General features: G+C 42.2%; 1 protein-coding gene across 2 annotated transcripts in view; it reads right to left on the bottom strand.

Moving 5' to 3' along the window:
- The window catches only part of LOC134663610 (transcription-associated protein 1), a 55,391-nt gene that overhangs the window by 8,100 nt on the left and 21,306 nt on the right, over positions 1-25,985 (bottom strand). Inside the window, exons 27-45 of one of the 2 annotated variants that reach the window (XM_063520026.1) lie at positions 24,631-24,836; positions 23,463-23,701; positions 22,357-22,588; positions 21,575-21,761; positions 21,011-21,141; positions 20,503-20,653; positions 19,891-20,034; positions 17,992-18,262; positions 16,874-17,085; positions 14,267-14,482; positions 13,493-13,981; positions 13,100-13,264; positions 12,633-12,764; positions 11,621-11,788; positions 6,702-6,888; positions 5,688-5,913; positions 3,959-4,399; positions 3,377-3,485; positions 1,632-1,866 (exon numbers count right to left, since the gene is read on the bottom strand). In XM_063520026.1, the coding sequence (XP_063376096.1) occupies positions 1,632-1,866; positions 3,377-3,485; positions 3,959-4,399; positions 5,688-5,913; positions 6,702-6,888; positions 11,621-11,788; positions 12,633-12,764; positions 13,100-13,264; positions 13,493-13,981; positions 14,267-14,482; positions 16,874-17,085; positions 17,992-18,262; positions 19,891-20,034; positions 20,503-20,653; positions 21,011-21,141; positions 21,575-21,761; positions 22,357-22,588; positions 23,463-23,701; positions 24,631-24,836 (4,141 nt within the window). The remainder of the gene's footprint in view (positions 1-1,631; positions 1,867-3,376; positions 3,486-3,958; positions 4,400-5,687; positions 5,914-6,701; positions 6,889-11,620; positions 11,789-12,632; positions 12,765-13,099; positions 13,265-13,492; positions 13,982-14,266; positions 14,483-16,873; positions 17,086-17,991; positions 18,263-19,890; positions 20,035-20,502; positions 20,654-21,010; positions 21,142-21,574; positions 21,762-22,356; positions 22,589-23,462; positions 23,702-24,630; positions 24,837-25,985) is intronic. The other variant, XM_063520027.1, reaches the window with a different exon arrangement.

Here is a 25,985-nt window from a genome sequence, read left to right as displayed (position 1 = left end):
TCCGTGCATGTTATATTGACACTAAATATTGGGCGCTAGGAATCGCAACAAGTTCAAACATGTCTCTATAGTGAGCGCCGCCTAAAACCGCACGAACTTTTTTGGTCACCTGATACAATTGACTATCCTCCCAAGTTAATTAAATTACTTCAATGTAATTTCAACCATTTTCAATTGGAAGAGAGTTGAATATATTCTTTCACTCCATTTCAAAACGAATTAAATTCAACCATATTTCGTGATTATTTTCGAACCCCACTGTTTTCTTGTATTACAGGCCTTAGCAGGCAAGATTTTATTTACTTTATTTAAATAATTTTTGTCTCATTCTAATACAAATAAAGTCATTAGTTACTGGTCACTAAGAAAGAATTTAGCTGCTTAAGATTTGTAATTGTATTTCCACGCTTGCCAAATACAAAAAACCTACATGACATGACGCATAAGTAGAGGGGTGAGACAGATGTATGTACGTAGTTTTAAAATGTTAAACAAGTATAGAAAATAAACCCGACGTGCATATTAGTTCTAAGAAAAACAGCAAACAAATGAGCCCATACTATCTTTAAACTCACTCAAACTCAAAGCACTCATGCATAGGGGTGGTATTCCATCTGTCCAATATCTTAGTCCAATGTCATAGCGTCTCATTCTCTCATTAAGCAAAATGTGAGACAAAATACACATTAGACAAAGAAACTGGACAGGTGGAATACCACCTTACCACCATAAATCAAAGTATATACAAATTCACCAAATCTAACGCAAAAATGAAATAAAAGATGACATCTATCATTGGATTATAGTCCTGCCAATCGGTAGGCATAGGCACAGACGGTACTCAGGTAGACGCATACATTTAGACGCATACTTTCACTTATTATTTTACTTATTTGATAAATTCACACCAGCTGTGGTAAATAAATCCCCGAATAAAGGCATGTGCACACCGGCTGCGTGTGCGTGACGTGCACGTGCGGCGTTGTAGTATACAGATCCTTATGAGAGACGGCACATCGCTTGCGTGACGTGTGCGTGTGCGGCTCCAACATTTTAGCGCACGCACACGCGCACGTCACGCACACGCAAGCCGGTGTGGCTCGGCCTTAAGTTTCCCCACTTAAGCATCAATTTCACACTAGCTGTATAGATAATTGGATATTTATTCGATTATTACACTTATACGGATCCTCACGCCGCTCCGATCTGCGTGCGAGACAGCGATATGCACGAAGCGTTGTGCGGATCCGTAGTGAGTCCGCAAGTGATACCTGTAGTGTCGTCGACGTCAAACTTGAAGTATGACACGTTGAGCAGGCCCGAGTCCTGGTGCACGTACATCATGTCGGGGTTGAGGCGCGTGAGGTACAGCACGTACTCGGCGAGGCCGGCCAGCGACAGCTGAAGAGTGAGCATCTTCCTGAACGTCCAGTAAGTGTGTGTGTATATACCTGTAGTGTCGTCGACGTCAAACTTGAAGTATGACACGTTGAGCAGGCCCGAGTCCTGGTGCACGTACATCATGTCGGGGTTGAGGCGCGTGAGGTGCAGCACGTCCTCGGCGAGGCCGGCCAGCGACAGCTGAAGAGTGAGCATCTTCCTGAACGTCCAGTAAGTGTGTGTGTATATACCTGTAGTGTCGTCGACGTCAAACTTGAAGTATGACACGTTGAGCAGGCCCGAGTCCTGGTGCACGTACATCATGTCGGGGTTGAGGCGCGTGAGGTGCAGCACGTACTCGGCGAGGCCGGCCAGCGACAGCTGAAGAGTGAGCATCTTCCTGAACGTCCAGTAGTCGGTGGGCGCGGCGAACGTCGCCGCCGCCCACTCGCGGAGCATGCCTTTTGGCACCATCGTAGATTGCACCTGGGGAACGATTACATTACACTTACAATACCTCGACCATAGACTAGGAATCATCTAGACGGAACTTAGAACAATTATTTCATGAAACCGATGCTGTCAAAAATACAGGGGTGCGGGGGACGAGGTGAGGGATCTATATCTGAATCCCTAAAGTTTTTTCTCCTATCTTTGCATTCCCTAATATTGTTTGTCATAATGATCAGTTGTCCTAACACTCGTATACCCTAATTTTGGTTTCCCTTTTATCGACTGGCCGTCCCGAGGCCGTGGCCGAGGTCCCGTGCCGTGATTGGTCCGTTCAAAGACACGGGCGTCACACAAAGACACTTGACTTGAAGATGGAGTAAAACTACCGTATATTTGTGTCAGAGGGGGTAGCGCTACTATGCTCAGTCTGGAGGATGTCTTGTCTGTGACCTTGACTGATCAACATGAACGAAATAAATGATTGTTAAAATTTGAACCTAGAATCATTAGAAATACGAAATAACGCGACATGTCTGGACACTCAGTGGAGTAGTGGTAGTGGAAACGGAATACTTATACTGAAACGTCCTAGTTGCCTCCATTGTTCGAATCGGTGGTAAACAATCAGTTCTTGAGTCTAGTCTGGCCTTAGGTCTAAAACCTCGAAAACCGACTATAAGTCTTTCCGCCAACATTGTCGGTCGTCTACTGCCCTTGCCCTTGTCATAATTATTATGTATGTAACTAGAAGGGGCCTTTAGGTATATCCAGGAGCAGCAAGCTCAATCGTGTGTAATTCAGAACTGACAAACTGTCATACAATAATGTTTCCCTACCCTCTAGTCGGCGCATGTAAACATAGATCTACCCCATATTACATATATAACAATATAACAATAATGTGTCAATGTCTATCAAGTCGATCGATCAGCATAAATGTTGTTTGCACTTGACCGCAGTGCAGCGCGCATTAGTCCCACCTAGGTGCGAGCGAATCGGGAACCCTCTGCAGTGTGATGAAGCCATAACAAGTGTTCGAATTTAAGCTGTTGTGAGACATACTAACATTAAATAATTTTACGGTTTAGACTCACTTGTTTTTAGTCACTCGCGCGACATGTTTCGGAGAGCCTAGGTCTCCTTTCTCAAGCACTAACAGTGCGAGCAGCGTTCACGACGGTATTGGGCGTGTATTGAGAAAGGAGACCTAGGCTCTCCGAAACATGTCGCGCGAGTGACTAAAAACAAGTGAGTCTAAACCGTAAAATTATTCCACAACAAGTGATTACGTGTATGAAGGCACCATACACGTAATCACTTGTTGTAACCCAATATCGGACACGGCACAATTGGTATATAGATTGGCTGAAGTTATGCTTAACAAATAAATTCTAATTATTTTTATTTTAAATGTCCACTTATGTACACTTATTTCTGAAGATATAAGAAGCGGCTTTATAGGGCCGATATGTACAAATGTATAAAGGTCCTATTAAATAATAAATTAAAAAAAAAAACAAAAAAAAAAGAAGTGATTACGTACCTCCCGTAGAATGTCCCGCAGCACCTGGTGCGAGGCCTGCGAGCCGCGCGCCTGCACGGCGGCCAGCCGCTCGTAGTAGCGCGCCACCGGCGCGTCGTACTCCACGCCCCTACATAATAATACACGATCAAGAGAAACGCGAGGATTTTGGCAGATATCTCTTCAAACTTATAATTACAGCAGCTACAGCTGAGAGATCTGTATCGGGCACGAGTGATCATAAATCAGACGGACATAATTTGCTACTTTTGCGCTCCATTTTTGTGCCGTGCTATGATCATTGTTTGCAAACCATTCGCCCTTTATGGCCGTGAGCTCCAAGGGCTCCGTGAGGTAAGGGTGGTATTCCACCTGTCCAATTTCTTTATCCCATGTCAGTCCGTCTTACACTCTCATTAAATCAAAATGTGAGACGTAATACACAATGGACAAAGAAATTGGACAGGTGGAATACCACCGTAAGACATTAGGATCTTTAAAAAAAATTACTTTATAATTATAAATCCGCAAAGGTGAGGTCTACAACAATGAGATGAGCAGTAATTGCTAAAGGTAAAATAAATATTTAAAAAAACTTAATACCTATTGGCGCACTCGGTGCGGTAAATATCCAACAGCGATATCGAGCTGGGATTGTCTTCTACGAGACGCATCTGCGGTGACACCGAAACGACACGCGGTACTGTGAAGTGCAGGAATCTTCTGGATGTTTCCTTCTGCTTGCCCAAGTAGTGGTTGAGCATGCGGAGTAGCTGTAGCACGCGCTCCTCGCGCCGAGCGTCCCCAAGGCCGGAATCATTCACGACCAGGTACGGGTATATCTTCCCGTTGTGTCCGCGGATGTACAGTCTGCGCGCGGAGGTGTTGTGTTTCTGTACGATCTCGACTCGCGGCATGAAGCGCGCGATGCGGACGTGGTAGTGCGAGTGTTTGGGGAGCAGGAACTCGCCCGGGAGTTCGACCTCGGCCGTCTTTAGGCTGAAGTTGGATAGGAATCGGCATTTTTCTTCTATCAGGAATGACCTGAAAACATAAATTTGTTTTAGACATAATGGTACTCATTATTTCTTCTCAGAAATTGTATGGCAACAATTACTGTAATTACACCTGTGTTATGGGACATAATAACAGCAAGGAACGGCTACACAACACAAGTGTACAATAATAGTCCGTTAATATTTTCTAAGAACACTTCATGATAAAATGTGACGTTCCACGGCAAAAGGTACCTTACGGCGGCTGGCGCTTACGTCACATAGCCCCGCAATAATATTGGAGCGGGTTAATAATAGCGTAAGCGCCAACCGCCATAAGATACCTTTACCCGTGGGACGTCACAAATGCTCTCACATAATTGCGACTACAGCACAAACAAACAAATTGAAAGTAAATGAAAAATTGGATGTTAAAATTTTTAAGGTAAGATCTTGTAATATTCTATGTTCTAATAATAAAACCACAATAAAACTACGTGATTCCCTTTGAAAGATCATGTTTGTGCTTTATTCTAAAAGGAACGCTTGCCGGTTGCATGGGTTACGGCCTCCTAGAGTCTGTTCGGAAAGAGAAGAGTCGTGGAATGTATTGGGCCCTTAAAGCATTTAATAACTGGAGTCGCCTTTAAGAGCTTACCCCTCTGCCGAAAAACTTGCAAAATTGTGCAAAATATTGTATGGAATGACATATGGCTATTTGTACGTTACGTACAAATCATGTAGAAATAGCAATACATTTGACGTCCCCTCCCCCGCAAAAATCGGCAGACTGTTTCGTAACGAAAATGGCAGCGATGACATTTCCAGTTACTTAATGCTCTAAGATTGGGCCCCATAAATTCCACGACTTCTCTTTCCGCACAGACTATACCTACAAAATAGTTATTTGTACAACAAGAGATCAAAGTTTGATATTTCTTCGAGTGCTTATTTTGAGTCCCGTGCAAGCGAAAGATTCTATAATAGATTCACGAGCGTAGCGAGTGAATCTAATTTAGAATCTTGAGCGTAGTAAGGGATTCAAAAGCGCACGAGATGTAAATAACTTTGATCTCGTGTAGTACACAAAAATTTTCACCCTAAGCAGTGAGAACATACCTAGAGGGACAGAGATAATAGAACCCAAGTATATCGAACTTGTATTAGACCCCGCATGTTGAAATGACATTTGACTATAAAACCCACTTGAATGTCATTTTGTCTCACTCAGTGAGCAAAATCGCATTTTGCTCACTGTGTTTAAGAAGCAAAGTACCCTTGTTCGAGCTGCTGAGGTGAAAAAGAATGTCATTTACACTTTTCTGTACCACACTCACTTGGGCAAAACCTTAGTCTTCGCCTCCAATATCTTGACCCACTTCCTCAGCTTCTGTATGAGGTTCTGCAGCTTCATGGCGTTGGGCTGCGTGAAGTCGAAGTCGCTGGTGAACTGCGTCTTCATCTTCTGGAACACGGGGTCCTGCACCGTGGCCTGCGCGCGCCGCGCCAGGCTCTCGGAGGCAGCTGAAGAGAATGCACCACTTACAACACTTGAAACATTTTCTGTCGACATACAAAATATACTACTTGTATCAAATCGAAAAATTCGCTGATGCCAGGTGATTTAAGTGTAACATGCATACCAAACCAGATTTACTTCTGTAAAGAAATATATTATGTATTATATTTAAATGGCCATCGCATTGCAGTTATATTAACCCTTTGACCGCTTACTGACGCACGCGGTTACAGCTCAATATCAACTTTTGTGTATTCCAACAAGGTTCACGATGACGCGCCGCGCAGGATAAGCGTAGCGTTCAAAGGATTAAAGATTCATTGATTGTATATGACAAGACGTATAAATTCTGGGACAAATTCGTGCTATACAGCTCTGTAGTTTGTAATTATTTTAAACACATTCACGTATATTTACCCCCTTATTCATAAACGCGCTATATACCTCAATTAGCTATAGTTGGTTTTTTTTGCATTAGAAATAAGGTAAACAATCTTGATGTGTCTTTTAATTGAAAAACACATTTTAAAAATAAGTTACGGCAAATATGTAACAATTATGAATTTAATACGATCATTTATATTCTTCTGCTTTCATAAGTAATCGTTTTTGATTTTTAAAAAGCGATTTTCAATTTAAAGACTTGTTAAGATCGCTTAACTTCTTGCAAATTCTTTCTAATGCTAAAAAAAACGAACTAGAATAATCGTTTGTCTTTATCTGTCATTTTGACTTATGTATGCGTGAGAAAAGGATAAAATAAAATTTAATTAAATCAGGCCCGTAAAGTCTTATGAATAAGGGGGTTAGACTATATGATATAAATACTGACTGATGCCGATGCCTATGCAGATGCCGAAGGTGGAGACGACCTTCTTGATGAAGTTGAGCGTGTGGGGCGTGACGGTGGCGTCGGCGACGGCGGCGCGGTGGTGGAACGCGACCACGTGGCACTTGGCCAGCCCCGCGCGCAGCTGCCGCAGCACCTCCTCGTACCAGTTCTCGCGGAACCACACCATCTGGTAAAACAATACCACGTTACAAGGGGCTGTTCATAAATTACGTCATCTATTTTTGACCCCCCCCCCCCCAAATCATCTAAAAATCATTGTTCGAATGATTCCGTTTCCTCCTACGTCATGCTACCATCATCCGATGTCCAGCCAGACCCCCCCCCCCCCCAATTCGCAATAAACTTTCTTTCCCAGTTTGTTGTCTCTTAGACTTGAAGAGAATTTGAACCTCATATGAATCACATTCTTTTTTAAAGTGGTAGTATTGCACAGGGTCTCTGGCCCACCGGTTTACGACTAATGACGCTCCCATTTATTTTGACATCAATGTTTTAATTCGTCGAAATCTTTTTATTTTTGACTTTTTTATGTTTATTTCCTAATCTCTCAAAGACGGCTGAACAGCTGAACTTCACAATTATAGTCCCATTCATCAAACCAGGATTTGTTACGCCCGGGCATTTAAAACAAAATAAAGCATTTAGCGGAAGCAGTTATAAAGTTGACCCAATTTTTTTTTATTAAGCTATGAGCTTCATCACATATGTTCCTTGAGTAATTCTAAGCATTTCAAGCCTGGGAGGCAATAAGAAATGTGTGTCTACTCGGATTTGTAATGGATTCAAACTTTCAACCCCTTTTTAACCCTGTTAGGGGATGAATTTTACAAAACGCTGAAATTACTTTTCCTGTCTTTTAATAATATCCCCAAATACAAAGATTCAAGTCCCGCGTTAGAAAAATTTTTTGATATCCATACAAACTTTCAACCCCTTTTTCACCACCTTAGGGGATGAATTTTCAAAAACGCTGAAATTAGTTTTCTTATATTTTAATAATATATCGTTTTACGAAGTTTCAAATTCCTAGCTTAAAATAAAACTTGAACCCCATACAAACTTTCATCCCCTTTTTAACCTCCTTAGGGGTTGAATTTCTCAAAATCGCTTCTTATCTCTTGTACACTTTATAAATTTAATCTAGTGTGCAAATTTCAACTTTCTATCTTTTGTAGTTTCGGCTCCGCGTAGCAAAAATCTCCAACCAAATTTTTCACCTTTTTACGTTTTTCTTGTAAAATTACTATAAAACTGAAAAAAACAAATATCAGCAATGAATTCTACGTCTTTGGTTTATACGAAAATGATACCAAACTTGCCCTAGTACCCACCAGGATCAGAATAGATTTTTTTTAAAGATGACGGGTGGCGGCCGTCTTTGTACCCCACCCTCCCCCCCACCCCAGGCTAGAAATGCTTACAATTACTCAAAATATCAGATGTGATGAAGCTCATAGCTTAATAAATTTTTTTTGGGTCATGTATGGCAGCGTTACATAACTGATTCCAGTAATTGTTTAGAAGATTTATATTTTACTCTAGTATGGATACCGCACACGTAAGATACACCCAAACTCCAGGAAATTGGTGTCAATCGTACAACGCTCCACTGGCTCTCGTATACCTGATCGACGATGCCCTCCAGCGAGGAGAGCACGGTGGGATGTATCTAGCGTGGCCTTGATGGGGCCGGTCTGAACTCTAGCCGGTCGGTGTGACGCACATAATGCTACTCGTACACTAGTAGTATATACCAGCACCTCTAGCACAACTGGCCGCGACAGGCGTGAGAAGTGACAGATCGGCGCGACTTGGCGGCTTGTCGCGTGTTGGCAGCACAACTCACGCGCGAGAGCCGCGACAAACTCGCGATCAGGTGTCACTGTCAGAAAATGACAACGATCGCGACTTTGAACTAAAATCCGTAGCACAACTGCCTATTTTGAGACAAAATATTCTCTCGTCTTTATGTCAATCCGCGAGTCGAAGTCTACGCGACTTTATAACGCGACTCGCTCTCGCGGGTGGTTTGCTTGTACTTTTTTAACTAAACTCATGATAATTATAACTTAAAAACAAGTTTCATATATTATGTAATAATATAATTTGTATAATTACTTATTGCCCTAAGGAATAAGGAAGTATGGAACAATCACTAAATGCGCTTTACGCACTCTCTTATCGATTATGCATGGTGATACCTACAAGTACCACAACACACCCATCATGTTTACAACTTTAATTTAAAACAGCTAGCTTGTAGGTACTCAATTAAGTAATTAGGTACATATGTAGGATTTTAAAATTTCAATTCAGGTTCGTAAGTTTGTAAAAGTAATCCTAAGACTTCCTTACACAAAACTTTCATCAACCTAACAACGGAGCCCGCTTGCTTGTACATAAATGAAGCCGATGAGGTGGGTAGGTACAAATGTTTAAAACAAACTATCCAACTTATTAAGTAAGCCATAGTCTTAGTAGTAATATTTAGGATCACGGTTAGATGTCTAATTTCAACAATCTCTTACTATTTAGGTACCGTTTGGAACCTTCCTTCAACAAAACATACCTACATGTGGCCTGTGCCCGCTGCATCGTACTGTAACAGAATGATGTAATACGTGGCTATAACAGGATCATGTCCGGCTCAAAATCATGCATTCATCATTTGTATGAAATATTATCAGTCAACACCCACTAAACCATTCCGTCCCCTGCCAACACCATACTGTGACGTAACTGGACCGAGCCGACCAACAATATTTTGAAGGAGTCGTTACGCTCATGTCATAGTCTGCGTAGGTAGCATAGGTACGGTTATCATATGGTCTACCATATTGAAACTCCTCAAGATCATACCCGTGTTCTAGATGTTTCACTTCATGTTTGACAGGGCCTGATACGATCATGCTATGATACGTTGCTGTCAACATTAGGTATGAAGTGGGCCTTGGGGAGCTATTTAATAATGGCTTCTAGGAGTTCTAGCTACTTACTTACCTACTTTATTTTTGTTTCTTTTCAGGTAAAAATACAGGAGAGAAAAAAAACAATATTTAAATTAATAGTATATTGCTTTGCCTTATATATTTCTTATTATTAAACCTAATATATATTAACATCTAGAACCACTATAGAGAAATTGTAAGAATCTTCTTTATTACCCTTGAAAAGTATTTTCTCTCTTCCTTTTTTTTCGACATGCGGCGTAGGGCAATTAAATATCACCCTGGAAAGAAAATTGGTTTGTAAACAAGACAATAAAATATGGTCATGTCTTCATCAAGGACTATGAAATAAGCTTTTCATATCAATTTGTCAAATCATAAACAGTTAGGTACACAGTAGGTACACACACATGCCATCCATTATTGGCACAAGAAAAACTATATGAAACTTATTTGAGAGTTACTGTGGCAGCTTAGATAGGTACGCCATAACCATTAGGGTTATTATTAATAGTTCACTTCCTCGGTGGTGTTCTTAAAGCTAAAACCTACTTTGAAACCTACAAGCTTTGAACCGCGTTTGAAACCTACAAGGAAAAGAAACACACTAGGCAACTAGTGTGTTTCTTTTCCTGAATCTCCACTTCGGGTCCCGTTGGCAAGTTCCTGTTAATAATATTTTCCTTTGGGTACTGGGATATCAATCGTGTCTAGGATAATGCTGAACTTATTCTGAAAAAATAAAAAACACTATTTACAACAGGAATATGAGAACAAAACCAATAATAGCAATTCCATTATTATAGTAACTTACAAAAATATTTCATTTAAAAGGTTTATTAAACAGAAATTTTTAAACAATATATATTTTAAGGAATATTATCAATATTAAGTATATAAGGCTCTATTACTTACATTTTTTCATATTTTTTCCCGTAATTAAATGTTGACAAAATTTGAAAGTTCCTTGACTTTGACAGGAAAAACTTAACCATCGACAAAAAACTAGATTTTTTACCACCAAAGAACGAATGATTTAGCGCATCCCTGGTTTCCGATTCAGTGTTGCCACTTGCAAATATCGATTTGTTTAGACTTTGATTTCGCCGGGTAACACTGACGAGTCGCGCCGCGACTTTGAGTTCTCTACGCGGCTGTTGCAGTCGCGGGTACAAGTTATGCTACGGAAATCGACAGATTTGACAGCCGCGGGAATGGCGACTCGAGTCGCGGTCTAAGTCGCGGATGCAAGATGTGCTAGAGGTGCTGATCGACGATGCCCTCCAGCGAGGAGAGCACGGTGGGATGTATCTCGCGCTGTAGCTGCATGATCTTCGAGCAGCGCCACATGGGCAGCGTGGCCTTGATGGGGCCGGTCTGAACTCTAGCCGGTCGGTGTGACGCACATAATGCTACTCGTACACTAGTAGTATATACCTGATCGACGATGGCCTCCAGCGAGGAGAGCACGGTGGGATGTATCTCGCGCTGTAGCTGCATGATCTTCGAGCAGCGCCACATGGGCAGCGTGGCCTTGATGGGGCCGGTCTGAACTCTAGCCGGTCGGTGTGACGCACATAATGCTACTCGTACACTAGTAGTATATACCTGATCGACGATGCCCTCCAGCGAGGAGAGCACGGTGGGATGTATCTCCCGCTGTAGCTGCATGATCTTCGAGCAGCGCCACATGGGCAGCGTGGCCTTGATGGGGCCGGTCTGAACTCTAGCCGGTCGGTGTGACGCACATAATGCTACTCGTACACTAGTAGTATATACCTGATCGACGATGCCCTCCAGCGAAGAGAGCACGGTGGGATGTATCTCGCGCTGTAGCTGCATGATCTTCGAGCAGCGCCACATGGGCAGCGTGGCCTTGATGGGGCCGGTCTGAACTCTAGCCGGTCGGTGTGACGCACATAATGCTACTCGTACACTAGTTGTATATACCTGATCGACGATGCCCTCCAGCGAGGAGAGCACGGTGGGATGTATCTCGCGCTGCAGCTGCATGATCTTCGAGCAGCGCCACATGGGCAGCGTGGCCTTGATGGGGCCGGTCTCGCCCGTGGGGCCGCCGCTGGAAGACGATGCGCCTTGCTCTGCCGTCCTTCCAGGCTGAAACAATACAATTTAACATAGTAGTACATCATTACGGGGGCTGGAAAAATAGAGAAGCCAGAGAAGGCCAGTCAAGTAGTAAGAGAGCTTATCGTGAGGTCTCGTTTACACGATGCGAGAACTCGCATGCGAGTTTCATTACATTGCGGTCTTTGATCATTCGGTTGAATTAGAAGTAGGAAGGCGGTTATCGTGTTATCTGTAGATTTATCGTGTTGTCTTCGGCACCGCTTCTCGCTAAAAACGACATAATGGAGCTGGGAGTCGGTAGAGGTATTAGGGACGATGGTGGGAACCGCAACACGTGAATATTAGCGACCAAGAGAAGTTATTTGTATTTCAAGCCTCTTTTAAACTTGTTTTTTACTAGAATAGAGTTTAATGAAATGGGTATCAAAACGAATCATAGTGGCAAAACAGGGGTTTCAGTGAGTATGATTTGTATAAACACTGGCAGCTCGCTGTACTTTCCAAGACCTCATGCCGTACATAACCCAGTTTTTCTCTGAAATATTTTCGGTAAGAGTACTAGTTGGCTAGCTAAACACTAACGTCAATCAGTAACTCGGAGTAATTAACAATGGAGCCGCCATTAACAGGCGTTCAGGGGAACGCCTGTTAATGACAGAGGGCTGTCGAAAATAGGCGGCCAATGGTCAACCACATGTCAACTATATGTATGGACTGACGTTTATCTGACATGACGTACCTATACATTTGATGTGCCCCTCCCCCGCAAAAAACGGCAGACTGTTTTGTACCGAAAATTTTAGACATGGCGTCTCCGTTGGTTATATCCTCTAAGATCAGTAATGCTAGTCAGTAGGCTTTTAGTACTTACAGCAGCAGACTGGTGTGGTAGATTCGAGGCCAAATTTTCCGCTGTTTTGTGCCTCTCGCGTTGTTCTATCTTCAATGTCAGGTATAGGGTCCGAATAGGGAAATACACAGCCTGCGGATACAAGCGTCCAACCTGCACAAACATACAAATATTTCAATGATGTTTAAGTACATACAGATTAAATATAAGCTATTTCAAGATAAGTTTCAACACCTGCCGAGGTCACTTTTTTTAGCAGTGCAATAGTTTAACCCCTTTACTGTAAGCGCGAGCTACGCGTTACGTTCGTAGCTGATTACGTAGTTTTTAGGGAAAAGCGCCTACGAACTGAGAATCCGCCTAGCGGGTCGCTGGCAGTGAATGTGTTAAAGCCAATGCTTTAGATAACATTCATTGTACATGTCCAGTGTCTCGACCAGACTGTTCTCGTCTCATTTGTAGGATTTGAAGTTATACTGTATACTGACGTGGCTCAGCAGGTTGAGGATGACGTTGCCGTCGTACTGCACCAGGCAGGCGAGCAGCTGCGGGATCCACGGCAGCCACTGTACGGGCGGCACCCCCACAGAGTACTTGTCCAGCGCTTCGGCTAGACTGTTCTTCTCGTCGTCGTAACTAAGCATCCATAGGACCTGGAAGCATAGGGGTTATGTAATTTCGCTCCATATTTAGAGTTCTTTCAAGCCAGCAAAGTCTCTTTGCATTCGGACTTCTGAATTTTTAACGCGACATCGAATCGTTATGCTACAACCATCGTAAATAGAAGTGTTCCCAAACGTTGAAGAGTTCGACTATAATCTAGACGTGAAACAGGCGTCAATATTTAAAAATCAAGCAATCGAATGATTCAAAAATATTACCTTAGCGCAGTACTTCCTCGACTTAGATTCATTCTGATGCCGACAAGCGTGCAAGAAGCACGTCATAGCGGACACTCCCACTTGGATCTGCCGCGGGTCTCTAATGAATATCTGCTCCAAGTAATCTCCCCACAGCGCCCAAGCCTTCACCAACGTGTCGTGCAGCTGCACTGCGGCCGCAAACGCTTTGTTAGCATCCTCAGAACGTCCTAACTGAGCTAACAGCAACCCTTTGAACGCGTAGAACTCAGCGGTCATCTCCTTCGTGAAATATTTGAAATTAGTCGACTCGATCATGTCCAAGCCCTCTTGTAGTTCGTCCTTGCCCTCGGTCCACGACATTTGTATGTGGCACTTGACTTGCTGCCTGATTTTCTGGAAGCAATCGACTATGGGGACGCTAGGGATTGTGTAGATGCGGTGCAGCGAATCGAGACACACGCCGGATAGACTGTGTTTTCTAGCTATTTTTGCGAAGTGGATTATTGCCTAGAAAATATAAAAAAGTTAAGTTAGTCAAGGAATATTGCATGTAAGATTTTACCGTACTATAATCAAAGAATCAATCTAGCTTCTGGAACCAGACATTTTGATCGCGATGATCGAAAATCGAATGTTCATTTTTGCATATTCGATCGATAGAGAGGTAAATAGGCGAAGTGGTTCAGAGTTATATTTCAGGTTACGTTGGGTATATATAAAAGCAATGTGGATATTTTAAATCTATGAAAGGTAAAGGTAGGAGCGGGTTTAGCACGACCATATTTTACTAACCTGAGCACTAGCATGTACGCCTAGCATGCTGTGATTGCTCGCGTGGTCAGTCTGCGAGTCGTAATGCGAAGCTATGAACTGGTAATGGTGTTGTCGCCACGTGAAGATGGCGCCCCAGTGGGACAGCGGGTCCGCGACGACAGGGAGACGGTTGCGCCACGTTTTCACGATGGCTTTCATGTCGTGGAGGGACGTGGGTCGGCTGTGGACGAGACCCTGTGAACAAGTAAAAAATTAACAGGTTATTACTGAGCGAGTGAGCTTCGTCTTTGGAGCCGTATACCGGATCAAATCGCTGTTACTTGATGCCCACCCAACCTATGCGATATCGTGACAAACGAATCTACAAGGTTGATGATTTTAACTACACATTTTTTAACCATTTCCCCGCTCCGTTCATAACGACGTACAGTCAGCAGCAGAAGTCGCTATACACTCCAGGTGCTCAAAGAGAGGTAAACGTTTAAACTGTCAAAAAGTTGTTGACTGTCATGGTAGCATTTACCTGTGAGCGCTCAACATGTCACAAATATCTTAACAGTCGCTATTCATTAATTTCTACACTTACAACAAATCATTGATACCTTAGCTGTCAAAAAACCACTGGTATCTAAGCGGTCAACGTGTCAAATATATCTGAACAATATGGAAAAATAGACGTTTAAAGCATACATGTATGGTCGTATATTGAATGAATAATAGCTATGCTAATTTCAGGTAAAGCGTTTTGACAATCATCGAAAGCAGTACAGTCTTGTCATTACATACATCTATCTCACGTTTTGCCCTTCAACCATTGACAGGGGCCTGTCAGTCAATTTACTGCAAACTATTTCTTTTATTGAATAGAATCATCAAAACGAATGAGTGACACATAGCGAAAACTAACTGAAGCCGAATTTAGAGCCAATTGTCAAGGCACGTTGTGGTCTTGTTACTAAGGCGTTTGCTTTTCAAAGCAGAGACCGCGGGTTCAAATCTTAGTCGGACGCACCTAGAGATTAAACCTTTTTTTTTGGTTTCATTTCTATTATTAATTTGTAGTTTTATATTAATTTCGCATAAGTTTATATGTTTTTTGAAGATATGTCACATCACCAACCCCGAAAACGCGGAAAAATAATTGGAAGTTTCATACATTTTGCTGGTCTGATGTTGAAATTATCTATGGGAGAGTAAAATTTTTTCCGGGGTTTCGGGGTTGGTCCCACAGTAAAAGTTGCTCAGTATGACCTAAACATTAATGGGTCTCTTCTCTTTCTTGGCCTTTCGTTCTGATACATACTGTATATAATCTCTGATACCGTATACTCTATCCTCTCTGCTAAGTTGTAAAAACAAAATTCGTCATTCCTATGGTCAACAGTTAGCATATTACGTAGGTATATGTATGGCAGTGATGGTTTTATCGCATAGGTACATCTATAGAAGAGGAGGCACCGTTCTTGCGGATCATGAGTCCAACCAACAAAATAAAGAGAGAAGTCATAGTTGGATATGCTTAACACCTTTACTGCCCGTGCTCCTCACGTGGGGCCACGGCTAGCCTCTATTACAAAGCCATAAGGTTTACATGTCAGATTAGGACAGTGAACGTGTTAAGTTTCAATTTTATTATTTTCTCCTTCGTTCTTTGATCGATTCGGAGCATCGTATTTTACTACTATATAGGATATTTTAGTACAATAAGCGGGCTAAATAAATATATTAACATATAATATGCTTTCGGTTTGGAAGAACGGCCGCCTATGACAGTTAAAATAAAAAACCGATCATTCTCGTAGAACCTATACTTATTTATTGTCTAAGTTTGACACTTGACGATAAAATACTTCTTTAAGAAAGGAGGTGTCAATTCGTAGTTGCTACAGTATTTTTTAAAAGATTAACAGATAAAATGTTAATGCTTAGTTACCATTGAAATAACAACTGCTTAGCAACTGGTGGCACGCTGGCTGCTGACGTACGTGATTGGCAGTGCGTGTAGGTATTAATGACAGCAGCTTGAATTTGAGTGCTTAGTTACCACTGACTTTGTAACCGTTATTGTCATTGTGATTAAATAAGGGTGTATGTGTTAAAGAAAAACACAGAAGTTAAGATATATGTGACGAACTGAAAGCCTACGCTAAAATGGCAACTTAGATGTCCTTATTTTTGTGACGATTGAAGTGTATATGTTTTCTTGGACACCTTGCCCGCTCAGGTATATCTGCTGCTGACTGTACGAACAGACAGCTAACAGAATAAGCCCCGTGCATGAACTATAGGGGGCAGCATGGGAGCCGTTAGATTTTTGGTGCGAGCTGGTACAGCTTGGCAAAAAAGAGTAGAAATTAAAAAGTGGCAACACTGTAGTGTCGTCCCTTTCAAACCAATTTATATAAGAAAACGGGACGACACTACAGTACTACTCTTTTTTGCCAAGCTGTAAATGTGTCGTTTATGCTTCCGATGTAGCCCACAAGATGGCAGAACCTACTATGCACAAGGAAACATACCGACGAGAATGGTAGATGGTAGCACTTGCTTTGGTATTGCACATATGTTTCCGATGCAGGCAAGATGGCAGACCCGCCAACGCGCACGGTCCCTATAAGCACTCACGGTGTGTATCTGCGCGGCCTCGCTGAGCTCCATGAGTTGCTGCGCGGCGCGCAGCAGGGGCAGGTGCGCGTGCGACACGACGCGCGGCAGGCGGCGCCACTCGCGCAGGCACTGCGCGGCCGCGGCCTCCGCGTGCCGCTCCACGCCGCTCAGCTGCTGCTCCACGCCCGCGCAGATGCAGAGGTAGCCGCGGTACAGGTTCACCAGCCACGCTACAAAAATGAGTCAAAATATAATAAACGTTTCCAATTATATGATTTTGATTTATCTAAAGCCGGATACTCATTAGCGAGTCGTAACCGTAACCGTTGCATGTACTGTAAACTAGGGTTGCCAACTTTTTTTTGGTGGAATATAGTATTTTCCAGAATAAAGCATCAAAAAAATATAGTACTTTTAGATAAAATACTAAACATGAGTGTAATATACGTTTAATCGGAAATATAGTATTAAAATACTATATTTTTCCAAAAGTATATAGTACAGGGAGCCAAAATATAGTACAATGCTATATAATATAGTACGGTTGGCAACCCTAACTGTAACCGTTGCTTGTTTCCACTAACTTATCGAAGTAGCAAAGCCGAATGGTTACAAGTTACAAACTGTCAACTATTAACTGTAGGGACACTAGACTAAATTTTTACCGCAGTCCGTCGTCATGAAAGCTACCGCTACCGGAACCCATTTCAGAAAAACAAGCATTCTGTAAAACAAGCGGAAGGTTCTTTCCAATAAAAAATATTTTAAAACGATATGATTTGCGCTAGTTTTAAAAGTTACAAGCTCTCATTAAACCCTCCGCGGGTCATTATCATGGCATTTAGTGGGTCGATCAACTATTTCTTGTTGTTGTTCTGTCCCATCAGCCAGGAGACAACAGTAGCATAGTTTCTTAGAAAAGCTGCTGTGCCATATTCTACAAACGTGCTTAGTAGATATCCCATTATGGAAAGGCCTTATATAACTACCAAAAAATTCAAGTTTGGTTCATTTAAATACGAAAAATCTAGCGAAGGTATTTCAAGTGACCCAGGAGACCGTAACCATGGCAACTAGTGACAAGAAAAAGTTGATTCACCCTAGTACACACGTTATTGTTTGTCAGCTTTACTTACCCAATTCTTTCGGACAGTTGTACTCTACTTCAGCAAGTGCATCTTTCATGGTTGTCCAATTGGGGTTCCTCCACGCGCTCTCTAATATAAGGAACGGGTCCCGGACGCTGCGGGTCAACCCCAACTCCAGGAGAGAGTCCCACTGGTTTAACTCCTTGGCACATTTGATCCAGTGCTGTGTCCATAGCGTGCATTCCTTGTGCATGTTGTATGAGGACGGGTTTGCTGCATACTCTTGTTTTAGCTTGCTCATCGCGGTGTCGTATGCACCCTGTAGATAGCAGATATTGTAAGCCAACACAAAAACACATATAAGTACGAGCATCTCGACTATAGTTCGTTTTTTTTAGCATTAGAAATAAGGTAAACAATCATGATGTGTCTTTTAATTGAAAAACACATTTTAAAAATAGCTTACGGTAAATATGTAACAATTATGAATCTAATACGATCATTCATATTCTTCTGCTTTCATAAGTAATAGTTACTGATTTTTAAAAAGCGTTTTTCAATTAAAAGACATGTCAAGATCGCTTACCTTCTTTCAAGTTCTTTCTAATGCTAAAAAAACGAACTGTAGGCAGGTTTACTTCTAAAAAGATATGGGATCGTAGTCGAACCAGCATCTCGTCAGTGCCGACCACCTCATCACTGAATTAATCGCCCCTTCTTCCTGAGTATATTCTTATTCATTCTTATCTTATACCTTTAAATGAGCAATTCTTGTATATTTATTTATATATTTCGGGGATCTCGGAAACTGCTGTAACGATTTCGATGAAATTTGCTATTGGGGGTTTTCGGGGGCGCAAAAACGATCTAGCTAGTTGTTATCTCTGGGAAAAAGCGCATTTTTGAGTTATTAAACGTTTTGCGAGCAAAGCTCGGTCTCCCAGAGATTTACTTTATGAATTAGACTTTGTCTATCGGTGACACTGAACATAAATAGCGTTAGTAACAGTTTTCTAATATTCATTTGCCCACTGAATAAAAATATATAATCAGTTCAGCCCACATACGTCCCACTGCTGGGCACAGGCCTCCTCTCATGCGCGAGAGGGCTTGGGCTATAGTCCCCACGCTAGCCCAATGCCGATTCTCAATATCCAGGAATAAAAACTGATATAACTAAGAACTATATCGAATCGTAGATACAATTAGGACTAAAATGACAACATGATTTATGAATACACACCTGCGCCAGTTCGTAGAAGCCTTGCTGCTCGTAGGCGATGGCCAAGTTGGTCTCGCGGTACCGAGCGTGCTTCTGCCACAATCCGGACCACATGTCTTCTTCCTGCAGCAGCTCGTACATGTCGCTCAGGGAATCCAGTATTTCCTGCACGGGAACGACTCTTTATGTATACACACCTGCGCCAGTTCGTAGAAGCCTTGCTGCTCGTAGGCGATGGCCAGGTTGGTCTCGCGGTACCGAGCGTGCTTCTGCCACAATCCGGACCACATGTCTTCTTCCTGCAGCAGCTCGTACATGTCGCTCAGGGAATCCAGTATTTCCTGCACGGGAAAGACTCTTTATGTATACACACCTGCGCCAGTTCGTAGAAGCCTTGCTGCTCGTAGGCGATGGCCAGGTTGGTCTCGCGGTACCGAGCGTGCTTCTGCCACAAACCGGACCACATGTCTTCTTCTTGCAGCAGCTCGTACATGTCGCTCAGGGAATCCAGTATTTCCTGCACGGGAACGACTCTTTATGTATACACACCTGCGCCAGTTCGTAGAAGCCTTGCTGCTCGTAGGCGATGGCCAGGTTGGTCTCGCGGTACCGAGCGTGCTTCTGCCACAAACCGGACCACATGTCTTCTTCTTGCAGCAGCTCGTGCATGTCGCTCAGGGAATCCAGTATTTCCTGCACGGGAACGGCTCTTTATGTATACACACCTGCGCCAGTTCGTAGAAGCCTTGCTGCTCGTAGGCGATGGCCAGGTTGGTCTCGCGGTACCGAGCGTGCTTCTGCCACAAACCGGACCACATGTCTTCTTCCTGCAGCAGCTCGTACATGTCGCTCAGGGAATCCAGTATTTCCTGCACGGGACCGAGTCTTTAGAGTTAGACCAAGATAAGTCTGCAACGATTTTGATAGCATAGCCGACTTCTCTAGGTCTGACTCTAGCAATAACTATTTTAGAGAAATTGGTAAAGTTGAGGTAAAAATACCGACATAAAATGTTAATCTAGCTCAAATATTTAGTTGTATGAACGCCTTGTTACCGGATATTTTATACAGGGAAATGAACTCTTCAAGTTGTGATTGGCATATAATTTGTTATTTATTTGAAAACATAATATACAGCATTACAATGGAAACCAAATCACTGTACACATCAGATTATAGAATACTTAATGTATTTACACAATTTAGGAAAATGAGATCACAGTCAACTTTCGTCCATCATCTCACAGTACCGCAGACACATCTGCCACACAACCATCCATCGACTTGCAAACATATCACATTCTGGTGCCCATGACAGAAGCGAGTTCAATACTCACGGTAGGAGTAGTACTTTCAACCTCGTAGTCGTAGATTTCCAACTGTTCCTTGGGTACGCGACCGGCAGCTTGGTCGATCGCCATTTGCTCTAAGTTGAGAGTCATGCGGTGCCACAAATTATGAGTCTTGCCAAGGTATTTCATCATGGGGCTGAAAACAAATTAAGTTACTTAGTACTGATTTAAACTTTCACGATTATTAAACATTATTAAATTGCACAACGGGGCTTAATCGCGTATTTAAGTTTTAAGTTGTGCAATTTAAAGGTAAACCTCCGACGTTTCGAGGACAGCGTTGTCCCCGTGGTCTCGGAGAAGACTGGCTAAAGTTACTTACTTACTACTAGTTAGTTAGTTACTTATTTCCTGTACCATATAAATAGTATTTCGCAAATAATCAAAGCAAGCAAACAATTCATTGAACCCTTTAAAATGTTCGATATCTTCAGATATTCATACCGGTTTTTGTTAAAACATTGCATGCAGGAGAAATTATTGAATTACTTACGGTTTAATACTGACGGGTGGGTTGCACCTTGCAAGAGCTTCTATAAATGTGTTAAGTGCGCTAAGTGGCTGGTCTCTTTGAGTCACGTGGATGCCAGAGATTATGAATGGGACAATCTCATTAATTATTGTCTGAAATATAAAAAATCATGATTTATAAGAAAATTACGATTTAAATAAAAAACCGAAAGTGCGAGTCGGACTCGCGAATGAAGGGTTCCGTACCATAATGCAAAAAACGGCAAAAAAATCACGTTTGTTATATGGGAGCCTCACATAAATATTTATTTTCTTATTTTTAGTATTTGTTGTTATAGCGGTAACAGAAATACATCATCTGTGAAAATTTCAACTGCGTAGCTATCAGGGTTCATGAGATACAGCCTGGTGAGTCTGGTGACATACAGACGGACAGAGACAAACGGACAGGGGCAGCGGAGTCTTAGTAATAGGGTCCCGTTTTTACCCTTTGGGTCCGTACCCAAAAATGTATGAATGGGTTCCGTAAGCCTAAAAATGAATTTAAAAAACAACGAAACATTGTGGACACAGTTGTGGGACTAACCGGCAGTTGTGTGGAGTCTAGTGCGCTCCACAGCGCGGGGAAGAGCCGCAGCCAAGTGTGATGCGCCAGCGCGTCGTCCATATGGCACAGCTGCGCGCACGCCACCACGAGCTGCTCCGTGCGCACGCGCCGAGCCAGTTCGAGGAACTCGGACTGCTTCGCCACTATTTGGTTTAGGGAGCGTTGTCTGAAACAAATGTGAATTTTAGCAGCGGGAAGTGAATGAGCGGCAGCGCATTCATAATTGCATATAACTAACTAACTAATATAGCTCAGCGACCCAAAGAAGCCTCCGAAACGAAGCACGCCACTTTTCCAGATCCTATTCCGTTTTTTGCCAATAATCGGCTGGAAGCTGACGCAGATCCGCAGACACTGTCTCCCCATCGGTATCTGGGCCGACCTACCGGACGGCCTCCAGTCGGTCTTCCTAGGTACGCCCTCTTGGCAGCCCGATCCTCTCCCATTCTTAACAGGTGACCGAACCAGCGAAGTCTGTGGAATTTCGTTTTACCGATGATATTGGGTCATAATTGCATATACAGAAGATATATAATTATGACCCGAGCCTAAAGCCCTGAAAGTCTACAGTGCTGCAAACCCACTTAGAACGCATGATGTCGGGTGTTCAAGAGGTGCTGCGTCCGGAACGACAGGATGTCTCAGGACGTCATTGACAGGACAAACGCAGCAACGGGCGAGGGCAGGCTGTTCATCCAAAATCACGACACGATTCATATACAATTGGAGATTAGGCTGAACCTTATGTGATTCAGTCTTACCTGTTAGGCGCATTCTTAACATCCTCCTTCTGATTGGAACTAGAATCCAAGTCCATATCCAGCACGTCCTCCTTGTCAGGATCTAGCGAACTGTCACCATAACCATCGCTCGATTCCTCTTTAATTGCGCTGAGGATCACGAACGATTTGCGTTCTTCGCTGTCTGCCCAGTTGATGACCGCCGATATGCTTGGCAGGAGGTATTTGGTGTTTGATAGGCGGATTTGGGTATCTAAAATAAGAGATTGAGAAAATTATGTGTTCGATTATGGATTACGTTTTAATAGACAATTAATAATGTTTGCAAAGTCCATTGGAGGGTAAGTGTTAAGCCCATCGGAGGTAGAGATGAAAATGGTGAAAGATTCATGTTGTTTCTTTTGAAACTTTGTATCTTTCCTATAAAATACATGTAACTTTCGAAAAAAACAAAACTGACGTTTGTCTGCTAAATACAATCATACACGTATAATACCTGTTTTATACTGTGTATTTTACAAGTTTATTTAATAATGACTTGTCATGTCACATAGAGCATAGATTAAAAATATTTCGTCATAATTGATAATTTCAACCTCTTTAGTTAACTGATATCGAAATATAGTCTGAGCGGAATGAAAAGTCACCTGTTTGTATGAGAGCCAATACGTTCCGAGTCACTATTCATAAAATAATATAATAATGCGAAAAATACAATGTATTTTACACGTAAAAAACTTAAACTTGCGAAAGATTCAATCGAAGAGCCGCAAGGAAAGATACTGTATTTAATTGAAAAATACAGGGGCCTTTGAAAGATACATGTATCTTTCATGTAATTTTCATCGCTAATCGGAGGCCAATTCGTCTGGAACGCTTATTTTTTTCAATTTATCCTAGATACATTAAAAAAATGTTGCAGGTGGTCGACACATGACACCCTGATAGCGCAATGTTTTTGCTAGTTACAATATATAACACTTACTCTAGCGGAAATTTGTATTTACAAGTTTAATGGGCAAACGAATTTTGAAGAATATTCTGAACGAAATATTAACATGTCCCTTTCACGCACATTAAGAGAGACTTGTACAACGAAATACAGAAACATATCGGTAAGTACTCACTGGACACACAAGTAACAAGCAGCAGTTCCAGACACTGCTTGATCCAGAAGTGTTGGCCGATGTGCTCCCAGTTCTGCGAGCAGATGATGTAGAGGAGGCGGTCGAAGACGCGGCGGCGGACGCTCTGGTCGTACACCTCGAAGAACTTGGCGCGGATGTGCGGCTGCGGGCAGCGCAGGCCCGCGAGGAAGGCCGGCTCCAGCTTCATGGAGAGCTCGGTCATCTTCAGCTGGTCGTCTCTAAGGAAACAGGATTTTGCCAGTTAGTTACTAAAGTCACTGACTGATGAGTCGGTATTTATAAAAGCTTTACCCAATATGCGGGGATCACTTTTATTTTATTTAACTTTATTGATGAAATACAAAAAAATAGAAAGGGATTACTAATGCCTCAAAGTGATCTCCTACAGACATTTTTTAGGGATAAACAGTAACTCCTATCCTTCCTAATAAAATATACTAAACTTTACAGTAGTTCTGCGTGGCCTCAATTCTTCGCACGCTGAATGTTGGCCTTTGACCCATCGGTTTTCTGCCATATAAGATGTGAGATAAACTTTCCTCACGTTAATAAAATACTGAAGATATCGATGGTCAAGCAAATCTTGTCAGTAGGAAAAGGCGCGAAATTCAAATTTTCTGATACGATATCCCTTCGCGCCTACATTTTTCAAATTTGTCGCCTTTTTCTACTGACAAGATCTGCTTGACCAAGTATAGTTTAGTACCCTATTTGTCTGGTGCACAGACAAAACATCCTCCAGACTTAGCATAGTCGCGCTACCCCCTCTGCCACGCATACGGTAATTTCACTCCATGTTCGAGTCGAAAGTGCCTTTGCGTGACGTCCGTGTCTTTGAACGGACCAATCACGGCACGGGACTTCGCTCACCTCGTCCCTCCGCATTTTTGGCATCATCGGTTGCATGAAATAATTGCTCTAAACTCGGTCTATAGGATTCCTTTTTAGTGTTCCGTACAAAACTTTGTTTACGGAACACTTATGGGATCACTTCGGTCTTGCAAATCAGCTAAATACGTTTTTTTTTTGTAATTGAGTAATTGATTTGAGTCAAACGGTCCTCGCTAGAGATACGGGCGGCCGTTTGCTCATTGTTTCAGTAAGAGCTGTGTTGGTGGGATAGTCTATGGTCTGGTGTACCACTCACCTGTAGACGTAGTTGATGAGCTCCAGGAAGTGCGCGTTGAGCTCCAAGTCCTCGGGGAAGCGTTTCTCGACGTAGAGCATGAGCTTGGCGAGCAGGATGGACTTCTCGCGCAGCGACGGCGCCGCGCCCGCGCCCGCCCCCGCGCCTGCCGCCGGCGCGCGGCACTTCACCCACTCCTCCACCATGCGGGTTATGGCTTTCATCACCTACAACGTAACAAATAATCAATATCATGTATGTATATCTAAGAAATATTAATCGATCGCATCTCGAATCGCGAAGCAATTTCCTCGTCAGCTTGGTCAAAAATGCTTTCGTATGTCCGGCTGCTCTCCTTTACGGGCCGCATTCCTCAGCCGATTCTTGTGAAATTTAGGGAGCAAATTGGATATTTTTTTTAATTTATTTAGAAAACAAACAGTCACATACAAATATGTTTAAACTTCCTATAATAGTTCCATTAAATATAAAATAATGATATTGATAACAAGTAGAAACAGGGCTTGTTCGGTTCTGCCTATAAATAGGAAGATACACAGAAGTAACAATTGGACACACAACTTATAAAGTACCTAAGTATCGATCATGCTTACAAACATATATACATTGCATAAGACTGGATTGGAGATTGAATTATGTATATGTTTTTTTTTACTATTTACTTTATAAAAAAATTTAAATAATGGCGGAGCTTACAGCTCACAGAGTCACTAGTTTAATCTATATATATAAATGCAAGTGTCCTGACTGACTGATTCATCAACGCAGAGCCGAAACTACAAAAGATAGAAAGTTGAAATTTGCACACCAGATTACATTTATAAAGTGTACAAGAGATAAGAAGCGGTTTAGAGAAATTCAACCCCTAAGGGGGTTAAAAAGGGGATGAAAGTTTGTATGGGGTTCAAGTTTTATTTTAAGCTAGGAATTTGAAACTTTGTAAAAAGATATATTATTAAAATACAAAAAAACTAATTTCAGCGTTTTTGAAAATTCATCCCCTAAAGTGGTGAAAAAGGGGTTGAAAGTTTGTATGGATATCGAAATTTTTTTCGAACGTGGGACTTGAATCTTTGTATTTGGGAATATTATTAAAAGACAGGAAAAGTAATTTCAGCGTTTTGTAAAATTCATTCCCTAACAGGGTTAAAAAGGGGTTAAAAATTTAAATCCATTACAAATGCTTTGAAACTTCTTAGAAAGGCGTAATAGCTGATAACAAAAAAAAGTGATTGCAACGTTTTTGGAAATTCAACCCCTACGGGGGTAAAAAGGGGTTGAAAGTTCATCTTGGGGTGCAAATTTTATTTTAAGCTAGGAACTTGAAACTTTGCAAAACATGAAAACTAAGGTGG

This window comes from Cydia fagiglandana, chromosome 4 (assembly GCF_963556715.1).
Source record: "Cydia fagiglandana chromosome 4, ilCydFagi1.1, whole genome shotgun sequence".
In the NCBI taxonomy this organism is placed as follows: Eukaryota; Metazoa; Arthropoda; class Insecta; order Lepidoptera; family Tortricidae; genus Cydia; species Cydia fagiglandana.
The sequence above is the reverse complement of the archived record's forward strand: the minus strand, read 5'-3'. Positions and strand labels throughout refer to the sequence as shown.